This window comes from Ostrea edulis, chromosome 7, assembly GCF_947568905.1.
Source record: "Ostrea edulis chromosome 7, xbOstEdul1.1, whole genome shotgun sequence".
Taxonomy (NCBI): Eukaryota; Metazoa; Mollusca; class Bivalvia; order Ostreida; family Ostreidae; genus Ostrea; species Ostrea edulis.
The window spans coordinates 72,302,235-72,319,366 of NC_079170.1; the positions used below are offsets into that span (position 1 = coordinate 72,302,235).

The window sequence follows — 17,132 nt, forward strand, 5'->3', positions numbered from 1 at the left end:
GAATGGAGTCTGTTATTTGGGTTATTTTGTGTTTTGTACCAATGCATTTTTCTTTCATTTTTGCAGTGGTTTATTCGTTTATTTATTTTCAACCTCTTGGTGTTTGTCTTCAGTTATTGTATTGTTGCACTGTGCAATGCAGTCTTCCGGGATCGTATGATGGCCGATGTTCTTTCCTTCCATCCGGCCCCCTCCTCGGAATTTGCTGCTCCCGTTTAAAAAGTTAAGTTTGAACAAGTATTGAAGCAAGTTATTATGCTTCAATATCAAAGAAAACATTGAGACTTTTGTATATTTCATACAATTTATTTATAACAAATGGTAACAACCTCAAAAGGCTGTATAAAGCACCTTGGATCTGACATATCTTAAATTGGACGTTAAATAAATTATCAATAACTTAAAAAATAAATAAATGATATTTTACAAATGCTTAACATGGAGACGAATGGGAAAAACATGAAATATAATCATGTTCTAAAATGTGGCATGGCGAAAATAATTTACAACATGTCTTCTAGTGACATTTCACAATTGTCAATTCATGATATACAAAAATAAAAGTTTTGTTGATGCAAAGTATTCGAATGTGTTCACAATGACATCACAAAAGGTATCAATTTGTCCAAATTGGCAAAACTGTTAACATATCTATCATCACAAGAACTACAAACGATTTAGGGACAAAAACTGCTTTGAGTTCTAATATAATCTTGAGACAACAACAGGAGATTCAAGTTTCTTCTTCGAACTCGTTAAGATTGTGGAGATTCAAAAAATAAATTCAACTACAACCATGGCCTTTTGCCATAATCTTCTCAAACTGTATTTGCACGTGTACCCGTAAAACGTAGAAAATTGGGATTATGCTTAAATGCTAGTCATATCTATCGCATCCAAACAAAACATGAGGAGATGAAATTTTCTCGAAATGTATGATAAAATGTTCTTCTGACTCGCAAACACACATATCAGATACTCACAAAACTATTGGGACCTGTTTATGCAAAATATGTGATAATTTTGTAAGTTCTACTGGCGTAAAAAAAAAAAACCACATCACAACCTTGGTACAAGCATTCATTCATAACCTCTCATTCATTCTCTCACTCACCTGATTTCAAGCAGAAAAACATTCATCCCTCAATCTTACACTCATTGGTCAATAAATAATTTAAACACAACCACTGAACGTGATAAAAATTGTCCATTAAACATATATTAATTTTTTGTGTCCTTGTCGTAATCTGTAGCGAATTTGAACATCATTGGTGGGGGGTAGAATTTCGTGTCCGTGATAATTCACATCACACTCGGTTTTCTCTCCTTCACACAGCTCAAAGTCAAATGCATTCACCAAGGATAACATAAACCACTTGGCTTGGCACATGGCGTACTTCTTTCCTGGACACAAGGAACCGAAAGCCAAGATGGGGTTCTTCACTTCTCTTCCATTCTTGTAAAAAGTGGCATCGACGAACCTGTCATATTTGTATTCCTGTAACAGACAAAAGGGAAAGATTTATTAGTTATGCATTACTCATGCTGGTGAACAGACGGTGTCTCATTTGCATGTATCAGAATTTTTGTAAGTGTAATTTAATGACAGGAAAGTTAATATTACACTTACATCAGGGTTTTCGAAAATTTCTGGGTCCTTGTGAATGGCTGGTGGGTACATGGCGACTTTATCCCCTTTTCTTAGGTGGTATGTGCGGCCATCCTCTGTTTGGAATTCGGTGTCCTCAGCAACACCTCGCACCATGAACACTCCACCAGATATTCTAAGTGTTTCCTTTGTTATACTGTCTGTAATGTACAAATCAAAATATCATAAGTACGGCGGTCTTAAGACATATACACAATATTTCTCAAGAGTTCCAATCAAGCTAGATAAATAATCTAAATAGCATACTACTTACCAAGAACTGGGAGGCGGTCGACGTCCTCCAGACTGAGCTCAATTTCACCGTCTTCGTTGACATTGTCTTCTCGTCTTTCGATGATTTCCTGGACCTCAGTTCTGAGTGCTTCCAGAGCCTCGGGATGCTCCATCAGTTGATAGAGAGCCCAGAAAGCCATTCTGAAGGTATTATAATTGACGTGGAGGTATACGAGATTGTGGCCAATGATGTCCTGCTCCGTCTGACCGTTGTCCAACATGAAATTCATGGAAAATCGAATGTATTCAGACAGGTCTTTTCTCTTAAGAAAATCTTGGGAGTTTGGTTGATCGCACAGGAACTTAAGAGATTTCAAGGCTTCTGGGAACATGTTAACAGGCATCCCGAGCCAGAGGTAGTTGAAGTATTTGTGGAAAGTGTCGAAGTGTTTGAAGACGGTGTTGGGTTGAAATGAAGTTTCATTGTCCATTTTGCCAAAAATTGTGAAAAATAAAGCAGAGAATAAGGTTTTGGCATTGAAAGATCTAAGTCCATCTGTATGCCAATCACTTTTTACAGCATCCATATCAGTTCTTTCGTTGACATCAACATACGCGTCGTTGAGGTATTTGGCGTATTGGTGCATTCCCTTGTTTAGGTAAGGTCCCTTTACAGTTTTTCCGGCCTCTTTGATCATTTTACGGGCGTCTGTAAGAGCGAAGCTGAAGACATTATGATTCACCTGTCGCTGAATTGCATCGAAATCAAAATTTTTCTCCTTCACCATCCTTTCGTAGGAATGAGGATCCATTAGGATTGTTAAATGCTGGTGGAAAAGTCGAATTGTGAAAATATCTCCTAATTTTTTCTGTGTATCGTGGAGAAATTTTACAGCATTTTTATGGAACTGGTCTCCGTTCCCCCATATGAAGTGGCCTTTCGGAATGGGAGGTTCATTTTCTTTCCTGTAAATACAGCAAAAGTCAGAAATTAGCCATAAGTGTTTCCTTTTTTGCATAGTTAATACAGAAAAAATTATGCAAAGAGTTGTTAAGACATGACTTTTGTTTGCCGCTGATTAAAATACACTATGCCAACTATCTGTTGTGGGCTTGATTTATATTTAATAAGAAGCGAAAACTGGTCTTTGTTGAAATGACAGCCTTTTGAAATCATAAATCTTTGATTAATTATAACGGACTTGGCCAATGACAAAAGTATGAATAACCAGGATGAAGCCTGGTTTAGCCGTGATATCACTGAGAAAAGGTGAGGAAAATATAAAATTAGCTTACCGTGTTCGAAACAAAAACTTGAAGTAGGCTGCTACAATCAGCACCACTATTGCTCCAATGTAGACGGTAACCGGAATCATGTTGGCTTTCTTGGGGTAATATAAAAGTCACTTGTAAGGTATATCCGTGTAATAATTAAAACTTAGTCTTTGTATTGGCGATGAAGCAGTTACAACTTGCGGAATTCACAACCGTTTGACAACCAAATATTCTTTAAATTCCTGGAAAACAAAAGAAAATGGATGAGTAAAATGTATTTTTTCATCACATGGTTACAAAGTCTTTAGGCAATGGAATGATGACTGGTTAATTAATCTTACAAATATAATCGTTTAAACTATGCGAAAACCGTACAATGAGATTATCTCGATATTTAAATGCACTTATACATTGTAGCTTAGACATGTGGACTTTCATATTCCCTAATAATAGACGCGAATAGCATTTTCAAATTATTACTCATGGTGCCAAATATATAGGAAAAAGCCTTTTAGAAATTCCCCATATGTCAGACAACTCTCCAAACGACAAGCCCGGAAATGCTGATATCGAACCACTCGATACACGAGGCATTGTTTACATTTTAGTGACCGCCTCTCACATAACGGAAGGAAAAAGACTGACTGAATAAAAAAAATATCAGCTAATGCACAACCGGCAATACATATCGAGGGGAAACTAAAGTAAAAAAAAAACAAACAAAAAAACAAAAAAATCATAGTTCCGCAAGAAATGAAAGTAACTCGAAATTTACACGTGTTGTCAAGAAGTACAAGAAGCCGGTTAGGTGAAATTAACAAGATCCCACCGATAGAACTGAATTCAATTAAGTCCACGTAAAGAAATAGACACAAAGTATTAATCTAAGTCCACATGTTCTAAGAATCTGCAAGTTTTGTGTATCAGTGAGGTGAAACTTACTGTCTCAAATGCAGAGTATGATAATTCACTAACGTGTGTGTCAATTTATATTTTTTCAGGAGAGGCGGGGCTTATTTTCATTCATACAAACGCGGTAGTGGGCGTGTCATGCTCTCTTACGATACTACGGCTTCCATTCGTGCAATTTATTTGGGAACTTTAACTGTACTGAATTCGCCTAACGAATAGCGTGTTATTACTGCAGGAATGTTTAGCCGCTATACTGTGTAATGAACAGGGATAAGTATTATTGTTGTGTATTTTTCTGAAGTTTTTATCACTTTTTCGATAATATTTGAACGGAAAGTATTCGATAGTCTATTGATATATATTTGCATTTCTTTAATTACAAAAGAAAAAAATATATAAATATAAATATATTGTCTTCGTCTTTTTTTTATGAAAATAAAAAGAATTCCACTGCAGAGATTGATTTCTAAAATCAATAAGCACACGATAGATGTTTATGTGAATATTGTTTTAGTGTGTTATGTATAATTGATATCAAATGAGTTGAAGGTTATTAATTTCACCGAAGGAAAAAAGTGTCCGAAAATACCTGATAGCAATAGTAAGGTCCATTTAGTCCCTGATTTCTGATTATGAGCGTTGAAGTGAAACTTTAAATTTTTATAGTAAATTAATGTACAATGAAATGAAAACTTTTTATATTTACATCAGGATTAAAAATAAATGAAGAATAATCAAAAAGTTTTGACGTGATTAATTGATGTAAAACCTCGTGGAAATAGTCGAAGGCAACTTCATTCGTTGTTACAGTATATGGGAATTACATTTCCGGAAAGTGTCTCTTCCAGATTTCATAATAGAGATCAAGTAGGCGATGCAGTGAAATTTGAACTTTTATTTTTAAAATCTTCAATCACATCCGCACCATTAATAATATTGCTGGAAAAATCAGATTTGGGTATTCCGAAATCGATTTACACGTTGTGCCAAGATCCGCTCACGTTCTCTGGGCAGTCTCGCTGTATATTTCATGTACTTTATCAGAGTGAGGTATCATTTTCACTTTCTTCACAGAATTTTTCCCTCCCGCAGAGGTTCTCAGTGTGAACTGTTCGATCTAGACGCCCTCCAGGGGCGAAAAACGGGAATAACCTTATTGAGGTCAAGCATATGGAGAGTGTGTACTCGACATTTATCTTACTTGAGGAATTACACCTACTGTAATTGTTATCATGTAATTGTGTCAAAAGTTTCAATTTAGACGTTAATACGGTATCAGGTGGGTCATTACAATTTCAACCTGCATGTACTTTCACTTCTAGCAGTGGCAATCATTTCAATTTCAACAAAATTTTCAGTTTTTGCCGTCATCGTAAATCGATTCCTCAACAAAATACTGGAAAAAAAAGTTTCACCTTTGTACTGCAACACAACAGGCATTATACTCTACAAATTACAAATACGATATTGAAAGATAAATTTAATAGATCTAAAGCTCACGACTCGCACAGAAATTCAACCATAGCCTGTATATAACACTTTGATTTAATCGACCAATACAATTTCCTTATTTTTATTTCCGTCCACATTATATTTATTCCCAACACTTGTGCTTCGCCATATGCACCAATTAGATTACACTTGTATATGCGGGGGTTCCTATTTCAAGACGTTTGATGGTTTCCTTTTCTTTTAATCTGTACCCCCACTGATTCAGGGGAAAACAACAGCCAACATGTGCGAGTATTACTAATCCGCCCCCCTCACCGTTGCGTAAGCATTGTCCTTCCCTTATCATTGACCCCCAGCAAACCAATAGTTATACAAAGCTTACTATATATTTTTCTCACTATGAGTAAGTCCGAGGGTTACCTATATGAAAGGCTATCACCTTGATCTTTGATTTTGTATAAAGTTTTTTTTTAAAAGGGTTTTTTAGTCATCGACCAGACGCACGAAGCACTGAATAACTCAATGTTTCTGATGTCCTAAAAAGTCATGGCGTAGAGAGTTGCTCTTTGAAAAATTTCAACCCAATGTGACGAAAATTGGGGGCATTATGTTTCCTGCGTTGCCGTCCTATCTGCTGTGGTCGCTAAATAACCTCAGAAAATACTCTGCTTTTGTTTTGCGATGTACCTTAAGAGTGTACAGAACTTCAAAAGTTTAAAAAACTAGAATTTATTACAAATAATGTCAGTTCAAACATGTGTACCCAATCTTTTTTCTCGGCAATATTTGTTACAGATCTACAATTTTCATGGGTTATTTCCTAAAAATAAATTTGCAAAATCATATTTGTTGAAATCCTTACACAGTATTTTAAAGTTTAAGAAAAGGGTAAATTTATACGAACTTTTTATTTCATTCATGTCAATACTGATGTGGTATATCCTTAATATAGATTCAATGTTCATATGTCGTTATTTTTTTTTTATTTTTGGTCAACCTTTCTAGGCCCTCCGTCACCAATCAAAATTGTGCAAGATGCAGCCCTCTTTGTTCGACGTTTCTAGGAGCGGATATGCCCAAAACTACTTTATATATATTTTTAAAATGTCAAAGTAGCATTTTGAATACTTGTAGAATAAATTTTACTTCAAACAATTAATTAACTATCAATTAAGCAGACTTATGAGCCTGTCAAATTTCCATTAGTGGAACAAATTCCGACTAAAATTAGCCAAAGATATATCAACGGCTAATTGGAGGGTGTCCAATTAAGGGGAAGGTGTTTTGACTCATGATTATGGTTGGATCGCATACAAGCTACCACTCACGCTCCGCAAGGCCAACTAAATGCACAAGAGGAGAGGAAATGCTTTCATTAAATGTAAGTTAAAACGATTAGCTGGCAAACAAACTACGGAATATGCCGATCTCTGACGAAGTCAGATAAATGTATACGTGACGATTGTCGTCCGGAAATTGACGAATCGACATGTACGAGGCGGAAAGTGACGAATCGACATGTACGAGGGCCTCTCGGAAGTAGATCACAACCTGCATCATCAGTTTGATTGTTCACGTAGAAGTGAGAAGATACTGATGTGAACAAAGGGGGACCACCGCTACTTTTAATAAATTTAATTAATGTATTTAATTTCGAAATTCTGTACCAGTTATTCGAAAAATTTGCACTTCAAACGATTTAACGTCAGCGCAACCATTGAAGCTAACTAGCTTCTAACGTTAAAAATGCCAACCAGTTAAAAACGTGCAAAACTCGCATCTTCGGCATAATTAGTTGTAATTCATTTTCATTTTTTCAGTCTAAGTTAAAATTAGCTGTAATTTGGGCGTTAAAATTTTCTTCAATAAAGCATATTCTGGAATTTCTTTTCTAGTGAATTATGAGAAATGTTGCAGTTCCGACGCACTAATCCTTTGCGTAAGAATTTTCACGTATACTTTGCAAATACCAGTACATACACGTTGCAGTAATATTCCACTGAAAAGTTAATGTAATTTCAAAGACATTGTACTTCACGAAAACCCATCTAATTTGTAAAAATATACAAATTTGAACGGGAACATGATCTTTCCATAAAGCATGTAAATATGTCTTTACAAGAAGGTTTTGCTAACTGGTGAATGCTCAGAAGAAGGTTTTGCTAACTGGTGAATGCTCAGAAGAAGGTTTTGCTAACTGGTGAATGCTCAGAAGAAGGTTTTGCTAACTGGTGAATGCTCAGAAGAAGGTTTTGCTAACTGGTGAATGCTCAGAAGAAGGTTTTGCTAACTGGTGAATGCTCAGCAGAAGCATATCTAGGGCATGGATATTAATGGACAAATATTTTTTCGACAAATCAATTATGGTACCTATCATCAACAAAATAATTAGTTATGGTTGACTTTGTTCTTTAAGCAAAAAGAGGTTTGTTTATTTATTTATTGGGTCCTTCGGATGAGACCGCAAAAACAGAGGCCCCGTGTCACAGCAGGTATGGCACGATAAAGGTCTCTCCCTGCTCAAAGGCCGTAAGCGCCGAATATATGCCTAAATTTTGCAGTCTTTCACCGGCAATATTATTGAAAAATTTCTCGAGAGACGTTAAACAATATACAATCATATCAATTTCTATGATGATTTTACCTGGTATTTTATCTCAAATATTAATTTTTTGGTAATCTTGAGGAAATAAAGATGAAGTGAATGAATGATTCATACACCAGACATCTTGTACTTTGATCTCCTTATCTTTAAATCTCTTTGGTATTAGATGTAGTGTGATTAACTATGTTTTGGACGTAGAATTCACGAACGCCTTCATATCGTCATGAATACAAAACACTTTGATAGTTCAATGCTAAATTTCTAACAGGACTGAAGAGCTAATCAAGAACGAAAACGTCAATTTGAGAGCATAGTTTCAGTTCAAATACAATCAAAATTAATAGAGGAGTCGTTCTGATGACGAACGAGAACACCAGAATCGCTGGAGAGAAAAAATAAGGACCCTTGCAATTTCCAACATGCCGCCATCTGCAATTATCACCCTTGGTGAACATTCATGTGACCTGCATGTTAACAATTGCTCTGACGTCATACCACCAGATAGAGTTTATCAAGCAATTGACTTCTCGGAAATGCCAGGATGTGTAACAAGTCTGCATCGCCGAAAGGTTTTGGTCACCTCGGAAAGGAACGGAAAAGCTTAAGTATTTGATCGACACTGAGGCATTCGTCGATCTTTATTAATTGATTTAAGCACAATATCGGTCAGTGAATCCGACCAACCTCATATTAACCTGGTCAAATTTGACCCATATCTAGAGGCTTCCATATGTCCTACTTGTTGTCTACAAACGCAATATTTTGCGTTCAATTGATTAAAAAACTGACACGATGGCAACGCCTTCATTGTACATAAAATGCAGTATTGTGTTTGAAAATTAGTGTACTTTCAACTCAAAGAAATCGAACATTTTGTTAAAGATATAGGGGAAAAAACCTAAATTAAAGCTTATTTGATCCATATATTCCATTTCATTAGATCTGTGTTTAAGATTGCCTGTGAAACAGAACACAATAGCACAAATAACCACATTATTGAAACCTTTATATTATTACAAGTATTTGGCATATGAAATAAATTCTAAGTGAACATCCAGTCACATAAATCATCATATAGAATATCTCTAGAATATTTTCATCAATTGGACCGCAACCCTTTTTTGAAATGAAATGACAGTCATTTTCTTCTGATTCATTCGTAAATTGTGTTTCAGTGGTCTGTGGCCGTCTAAAACAATGTTTTTGTGAAACTAAGAAACCATTATTATCATCTGCATATAGTGGTATGTCAGCGTGAAGCTTAGTCTCAGTTGATGTATGCAAAGTAAATTAATTATGTAAATCGTTTATCAAATTGACGACTTTTGTAAATGACTACAATAACACATGTCGATTTTTACCACGATATTCAAGGAATAAACAGGGGAGACACCATAAATCACTCGCTGCGTTGACCCCGACTCCAAATTAACAATTTGTCTGTGTTATTTACTTTTTACGCCTTGTTTGTTTTTTCTGTTAAGATATTCCCGTTTTTGTTTCTCAACCTTTTTTGTTCACTTGATACGAAGAAAACAGTGTCATTCTCCGATAAGTGGATAAGGACTTGCGTGAGGCAGCGTGTGACGCTTATGAATACAGGGGTTGTAAACAGTCGCTTTATTCATTGATTCGCTTTTCCGACCGATGACGGAGATTACCGATCATATCCGTAAACAGCCGAAAACATCGTATGACGTTTGTTATTGTAACTCGATGTGTAATGACGGTTGCATTATGTTGACTGTTTAGAGTTGGTAGAAGGTTCATCTTTTCTTTAAATCACTCGAGTGATAAATTAAACAGAAAACTATGCACTACTGTCTCCAGTTTGTAAACGTAAATGTATTCCTATGCTTCATTACGCGTCGTGGCCTTGAGCGACAGAAGTGGGTCTTTAATATTGAAACGCTTTGTACAATAGTTTCATTGACAAAACGTGGATAAACACACAATTGATGTAACGAGTAGAATGTAATTGTAAAAATTCAAGTCCCAGACGGCTGCAGTCTCTTTGTATTTCCTTTAAAAAGCATTGTGCACCTTTTACAATGCTCTTCAACAAAAATGAAAAAAAAAAAAAACCAAAACGATTTCACAATAAGCTTTTGTGAAATGGTCAAATTGGAGATGTGTGGTACACGTGGGCTATACAATATCTATCCTACACGTATCATCATTTTGAATTTTGACTAGTACGCGAAAAACGGAAGCTAATGTCAAATATTGAATTCATAATAAATGAAGATTTCATCAGTGAAAGCCTTTTTCATGAAGTGGGTGTAAATTGATTAAAAAGAATATATTGAAATAACTGATATTTTCAATACATTTTTCGTTGACTGTTTGGTTTTCTAACCCCAGGGATGGTACTCTATCATCGAAAAAATGTGTATATCAAACAAACAAATTTGGTGTACACTACTGCGGTACGCACGCTGTAGGACCCCCGCCAGTTAGTTATGAAAACTAATTTTTCTCATTATACATTTCCTACAAAGTGACGTCGAATAGCGTCAGTAAGAAATCTGCAGACTGAAAGAGGGGGACTGCCCTTGCAGAATACGTCATTGGTTTCGTTGAAAATCACGATCTATCCTGCAAACTGTCTCCTCCACAATGGAGCAACACATTCTTTTCACTTTGGTGATGTAATCAGCAAAACGTTTTTTGTAACGAAAATTTGAATGCAACTCGTTTATTTTTGCTCATAAAACAATTAATGAGTAAACTGACAAAAAATAGTCCAACCGGAGAGACCTCCTGGAAACAAAACAAATGAAGGATTTTCTGCTGCCGACACACAACTTCCCACCCTTTAGATGCAATTGATACGATTTGAAGGTTTATGAATGAACCTAACTAATTTTCGAATGTTACGCTGCACTCAGGGTCCTTTCGCCGAGGATTCTTCCACTGCAGTGCACTGGAAGTGTAGGTGGTGGGAACCCTTATAAAAAGAACTTTTGTTTTTACTTAAAGACCCGTTTTTATTAGAAATAAAATAATATCAATGTTTTGCGATGAATATCAGGTCGTGATTTACGATACTATCAGTTAAAAGTTTGTATTTACCGATACAAACCTTCCCCCCGAGACATCTATGACGCGAATCTCAAGATCGATAAAAACTAAAGAAACTGTGACTTCTAGGATGTTCACAATCACAAATGCAATAAACATGATGAAATGGAGAAAATTGTCCTTTTAAAAACATCGATATCAGTATGACATATTTTCACCTGTGTGTATACTGTTTGAGCAGAAATATTCTAGACAATAAATATGCATTTTTTAAATGTTAGATAGTTGAAGAATCCAAATGTGCACACTCAAAAGGACAATATTTACTGTCTGGTATGAGAGTCGAACTTTTTTTTAAAAATCTGCAAACATGGCATATTCTAGTAAATCTTTGTAACTCCGTCTGGAGCGGAAGACTGTGCATTTTTTGCAGACAATTCAAACAAAATACATCAATCATTTTTCAGGTGATAAAACCTTATTCAAACATTGCGCTAATCTTTTAAAGATCTTTCAAGCTATTGCGGAAATAATACCGCGCCCTCTGAGACCACGTGACACCATGTGACATAATTTGGCGGGACGGGGAAGTTCTGGATTTTTTTCTTCTACGTTTACAAATTATGACTAAAGTACGGACTTTGCGTCACAGCCACGGGACGAGCACTGCAAGAAGTCCAGCCTGAATTTGAGAAGCAATCCAATTCACTTTAATAGTCACCGCATAGGATGAGATAAACACCTCAAATATGCTAATTGTTCTCCAAGGTGCTAATTCTATCCAGGATTTAATCAATGCGATTGCTTAATTCCTAGGAACCCGAGGAATTTGAAGGACCTGACAAACTTTAGAATACTTCAAATTTTACGTAGTGGAAGTTTAATATTTTATATAATAATTACCGACAGATTACAACCGCCGCTTGCTTACGTCAAGCATACGATTTCCCGTTGATCGTTGGCGTAACTAGCCCGAGTTTGCATTGATTTATAGGTGATTGTTTCGCCGCGGTAGCCCCCGACACGAGGGTACGCTCTCCACACACAACTTCCAGCGATTCACTTTCTTGTCGTCTCTGGCATATTAAAACCAATCAAAGAATTTATCGTTTTCATAGTTTACCTCCCGTCGGGGGTCGTGAAATTTTCTATACCGTAATACCGTGTTTGACGTGCAGTTGCATCCTTCTTCCATGTATGCTAGTCGATATCGGTGAAAAAATAAATACTTGTAAACGGATATTAGTCAATCCCACGTAGCTCCTCCAGAAGATGGACTTAATTGCACACGTAGTTAATTTCGAGGGATAATTGTTCCGACCGTGCAAGGTACACCGGATATTTAGGCGATTTAGATGCTTTTTCAAGCCACCTTTGAACATATCCCCTATACCGCTAGGGATCCCCCTTGTAGAGTCATCGTGCAAGGTTTGTCAGAAATGCATTGGGTATTTTTAAACTTCCCATTTGCAAATTAAGAAAAAATTGTGATTTATCTATGCGCCTCTGCATTTCTGAATCCAATATAGTGAAAAATGTCAACCGCATGTTGCATTGGGAGAGCAAATACCGAGAACTACATGACGAAAATGGAAATTTGCCTACCCCGGACCGTTATATTAACATTTGGTCCACTTTAAGATATTTTTTAATGCGATATCAACAACTTAGAATAAGCTGAGGAAAATTACTCCACATACCTTGATAGATTCCGCAAATACAATGATGTCCGTACACACAAAGAATGACTCTTGTGATTTGGAAGAAAAGCAGCATCATGAATCGCTCGTGATTTATTGCAAGAAAACATTGACACATTACAAATAAACAAACAAGCCTAGATATAAGTAAAGGTAAGTTATAACAGATTGCGGCTCTGGTGGGATGCCACGCGGGAGTCACTCCTCCAGTATTCAGGTCACAGTGAGGGGGGACCTGTGACGATGTCTCCTGGATGTTGTACAAGCTCGGCATGTATACAAGATAACTACAAGATGGTGCTCACCCAATCAAATCTTGGTGCTCACACATTTCGTATTCAAGGTTACCTATATCAGGAAATCAGCTATTACGATTACACAGAATCTTAGGAATTGGCTCATGTTAAGATGATATGCCAGGATGAAGGGCTTATTATAGTAAAATAGAATATTTCTGCTATTTTCCCCAGTAAATATACAAGTAATATGTACTAATTTTCAAACAATAACTAACCAGACATTTCAATTATTGCGTGTAATTTTACACTTTTATTTTCAATATGTTATAATTTATTACTTATTCAACAAAAGGCGGACGTGACATGTAATATATTTGAGAACGAGAGTGGCTATTGGTCTCTTTACTTCCTCGATTGCAAGAAATCGAAAGATAAAATATATTCTACTCTCAATGCAGATAAGAAGCTTGTATTGCAACAACAGTACATGTACTATAATTATTTTTAAAACAGGTGAGATTTTTTACTAATATCATCAATGTTACATTGACTCTGAGTTTCGTTACGAAAAAGAAGCGAGAAAAGTTAAAACCACCCGACTCACCATTGTGTTTCTATTCTTGCATTTTTCTCTCTTTGGTAAAGGAAATAAGAAATTAAGACGTATAGGACACGTGAGATTTGCATATTTTCGGGTTTGATTAAGACATCACTTCAACAGTCCCCCTTTTTATTATGTAAATATGAACTTGTGGGATTTAAACCGAATGATGATATAAAACATCTTTTGTGATATTTTTAAATGCATTTATCTATTGTGCTAGTAGTTACCGTGAAGAGCCGAAATATACGATTCATTTCCGTTTAAATGTTCATGTAAACAAGCCAACAGGACAAGAATCATTTTCAAAAGAAGCGAATTAGCATATATGACCAGAAATCTGATAAATCGGAAGCTTGTAGGTTGAATTTTGTTTGTTAGTCTTTTAGAAATAATTAAAAAGAAACTCTCTTTTGTGGGCCGACCTTCTGTGTAATCGTAATGATGTCGATTTCTTTACACCAGTGATTAAGACTTCATCTGATATGACCGAGTTAATTCATCTTGAGGTATTAATGACGTTTTTCCTTGGTTGGAGAACAAAATCTTCAAATCGGACGGAATCGGACTTGGTCTAAATAAGATAAACATTTTTACCATTTAGTGTAGACCGAAAACAAAATAAAAACTTTCCCTTCCTATTGCTATGTCATTCATATCATACCCACTTCATTTTTTTTCCCAACAATCAACCATGATTTATTGTTCGGATCAAGGTTTAAATGTCAATATTATTTTTTTTATCATGATCTTAAACTGTGTGTAAATATCTAAAGGTCGGTCTCGAGCGTACCAGATGTTTCACAACCATTCACACACGAGGGACTCCAAAATTTACCAAACTGGAGAATGAATAAGCCCATCAATTTCATATATCCCTTTCAACTGTCATTCGACAGAAAACACACTGATACTCTAAATCTTTTCTTTCAGTTTCATGTGTAACATAAAATCCCCACAATCGTTTGGGAAAAATTATTATACATTTGGTTTGTATTGTGATAATGAACATTGATAGGAATCTTTAAGACATTATCATTTTAATTTTGAATATTCTTATGTAATGCCGCGCCATTCTTTGCAAACAAACTGAAGTGTACAGTCGTTATAGGAAGTCTAAAAGCTCCCGTGTCATAATGCCTGAAAACAAACATTTCAGAATTCTTTCGGGCACGACATTCCAAGCGAGGCTGGAGTATCGCAGGTAGCAATGAAGGCAGGAAAAAGGCTACAATCTGTCTCTTCTTGTCATATTATTGAGCAACTATGACACCTCGTGTAGATAAACGTACACAAGACGTCGACATTATGAAATGTGCATGGATAGTTCCACACGTGGTTGTGCACCTATCTGATAAAGAACGACATTCCGTGAATGTTCTTGACGAAAAATGAAGCAAATCACAAATATTTATAAAAAATGAATTATTTTTGACATTAGATATTTTAATTCTGATAAATATATCTTTATGTCATTTGTAAAAGCGAAAGACAATTCAGTCGATTACGTTCAATTTTATAAATAGATTTTGTAAACATATTGTAACAGAAGACTATAACACTGCACAAAAAGATTTGTAAGATTTAAATGGACAATGAAAAGGAAGTGACAATGAATCTAGAACCTTCGCTTTTTTGTATTACTATTGCATAGCTATTTTTGTTTACTTGTTTATTGGCTGTCGTCAATTCTATCGATATAGCAGACAATTAAGTTCAAAGATATCATATTTCTGTATCAAATTTTCTTCGTTTTGTGAAAAGAATGAATGAAATATAGATGAAAGAAACGACCATGCTATATAGATTTTTTCCCCTATGCAACCACATGCTTGGCATCATATGTTCTGACATTTTGTTCTTTAACTATCCCATCTTCTTGCGCATTTAACGACGAATAATCGTCATTGGGAAAGGATAAAAATGGACATACATTACATTTATCAATTAAAACCATTGTAATTAGCATCGATCTGAAGAATGGCAGTGGGAGTAATAAGGTATGGCTTGATTGTATTGAGCAGAAAGCTCTAACGATGTGTTACTCGTGTGTTTACCAACTAATAAATCTTACTGTGTGGATTTGTCCTCTCTCACTCGCTCTCTCTTTTCAATTTATTATGAATTGTTTCGGAGAACTTTATTCGATTATTTTTTTTATTACGAATTATTTCACTGTTGATCCGCTAATGTAAAATTATTTATTATCGTTTTTCCCCCATTAATTTCTTAATCATCAATTCGCATTGTGTAAATCCGAAGGCATTTCAACCTACAGATTTTTTTTTCATTGATCATTTCGCAAAGAGTCAACTTGACGCGTCGTTCTAGATCTTCACCGCTCCTCATACTTAGTCAGGAAGTACTGTCCCACCCTTACAATTTCTATTTTGAAAAAATAAGGGAAAAAAATACACAAAAAAATATACATCGCAACATTAGGGGGTTCCCAGAGACCAGGGGGCATGTTATGACGTCACACCACATGGCAACATTACTCACACATCCTTCATGTTGCCGGGTAACCGACAAAAACTCGATTGCTTCCAGTCTCTCGGTTTACCGAGTCCTGCGTCTTCAGTGATAATTTTCAGGAAATAATTGAACAAGCGAGGATTAACAGTTTAACGTCAATTTGAGAAGTAACAATCAATACCACAGGTACACCTGTGTGATAACTGAGAAACGATTTACAGCATATCAATACAATTGATCCCGGGTTAATAAAAATGTTGACTTTTTGTGTCTGACTCGATAATCTTCCTTTCCATTCAGAACAATGCCATCTATCTATTTTTTGACGTGTCCAAACAGACCAATCAGCTTCCGTAACAAGGGAGCTAATTTAGGATATCCGTTTTCTGTTTTTGGAATATTTGCTTATCAATCAATAATTAATTAAGACCTTTTGACAGTCTTTGTTTTTTGAATGACCAGCGAAGCTATACATTCTTCATAACTTGAAACTGACACAGAATTATGACGTCAAACTTTAACTGAAAATCAAATATAATACACACGATACGTGCCGGAGTGATGACCTAGGCCGAGAATGCTTTGAAAACGCATCATTTACATCTCTTGATTTTAGAAAAGTTAAATCGGGTGTATCGACCACACGGCTTAAAACAAAGCCAGTGACACGGCGACTGAAACTCGTAGGCCGATATTACCCTCATTGCTATGACTATTTTATAACTTCATCATAATACTAATGAAGGCCTTGTATTCGTTTGGTAATCACTGCTAGCGTAAAACATAACTTATGCATTTCATGTGTTCTGTCGTATGTTCTGTAACGCTGTTGAATGCCATTAAATTGGTGTCGGGAGATTGCACTCCCCTGATAAGATAAACCTTCAGATTCGTCATAGACTGTCGATCAGCCGTTTGGGAATTCCTTTTAAAGTTTTGTCTCATCCTCCCACACCGTTAAAGTCAA

At 35.8% G+C, this 17,132-nt stretch overlaps 1 protein-coding gene across 4 annotated transcripts; it reads right to left on the reverse strand.

Annotated features, from left to right (window-relative positions):
- Positions 1–285: 285 nt before the first annotated feature.
- Positions 286–12,905, reverse strand: LOC125656901 (cytochrome P450 7A1-like). 4 transcript variants are annotated; one of them, XM_056145298.1, is made up of 5 exons: positions 12,851–12,905; positions 3,179–3,399; positions 1,923–2,848; positions 1,631–1,809; positions 286–1,498 (listed from the first exon to the last, which is right to left on the reverse strand). In XM_056145298.1, the coding sequence occupies exons 2-5, from the start codon at positions 3,256–3,258 to the stop codon at positions 1,211–1,213; spliced, it is 1,473 nt and encodes a 490-aa protein (XP_056001273.1). In that variant the 5' UTR covers positions 3,259–3,399; positions 12,851–12,905; the 3' UTR covers positions 286–1,210. The 4 variants fall into 4 exon arrangements, with proteins under 4 accessions (XP_056001273.1, XP_048743481.1, XP_056001275.1 ...); XM_048887524.2 differs by lacking the exon at positions 12,851–12,905 and adding an exon at positions 4,100–4,147; XM_056145300.1 differs by lacking the exon at positions 12,851–12,905 and adding an exon at positions 3,933–4,118.
- Between the last annotated feature and the right edge of the window lie 4,227 nt (positions 12,906–17,132).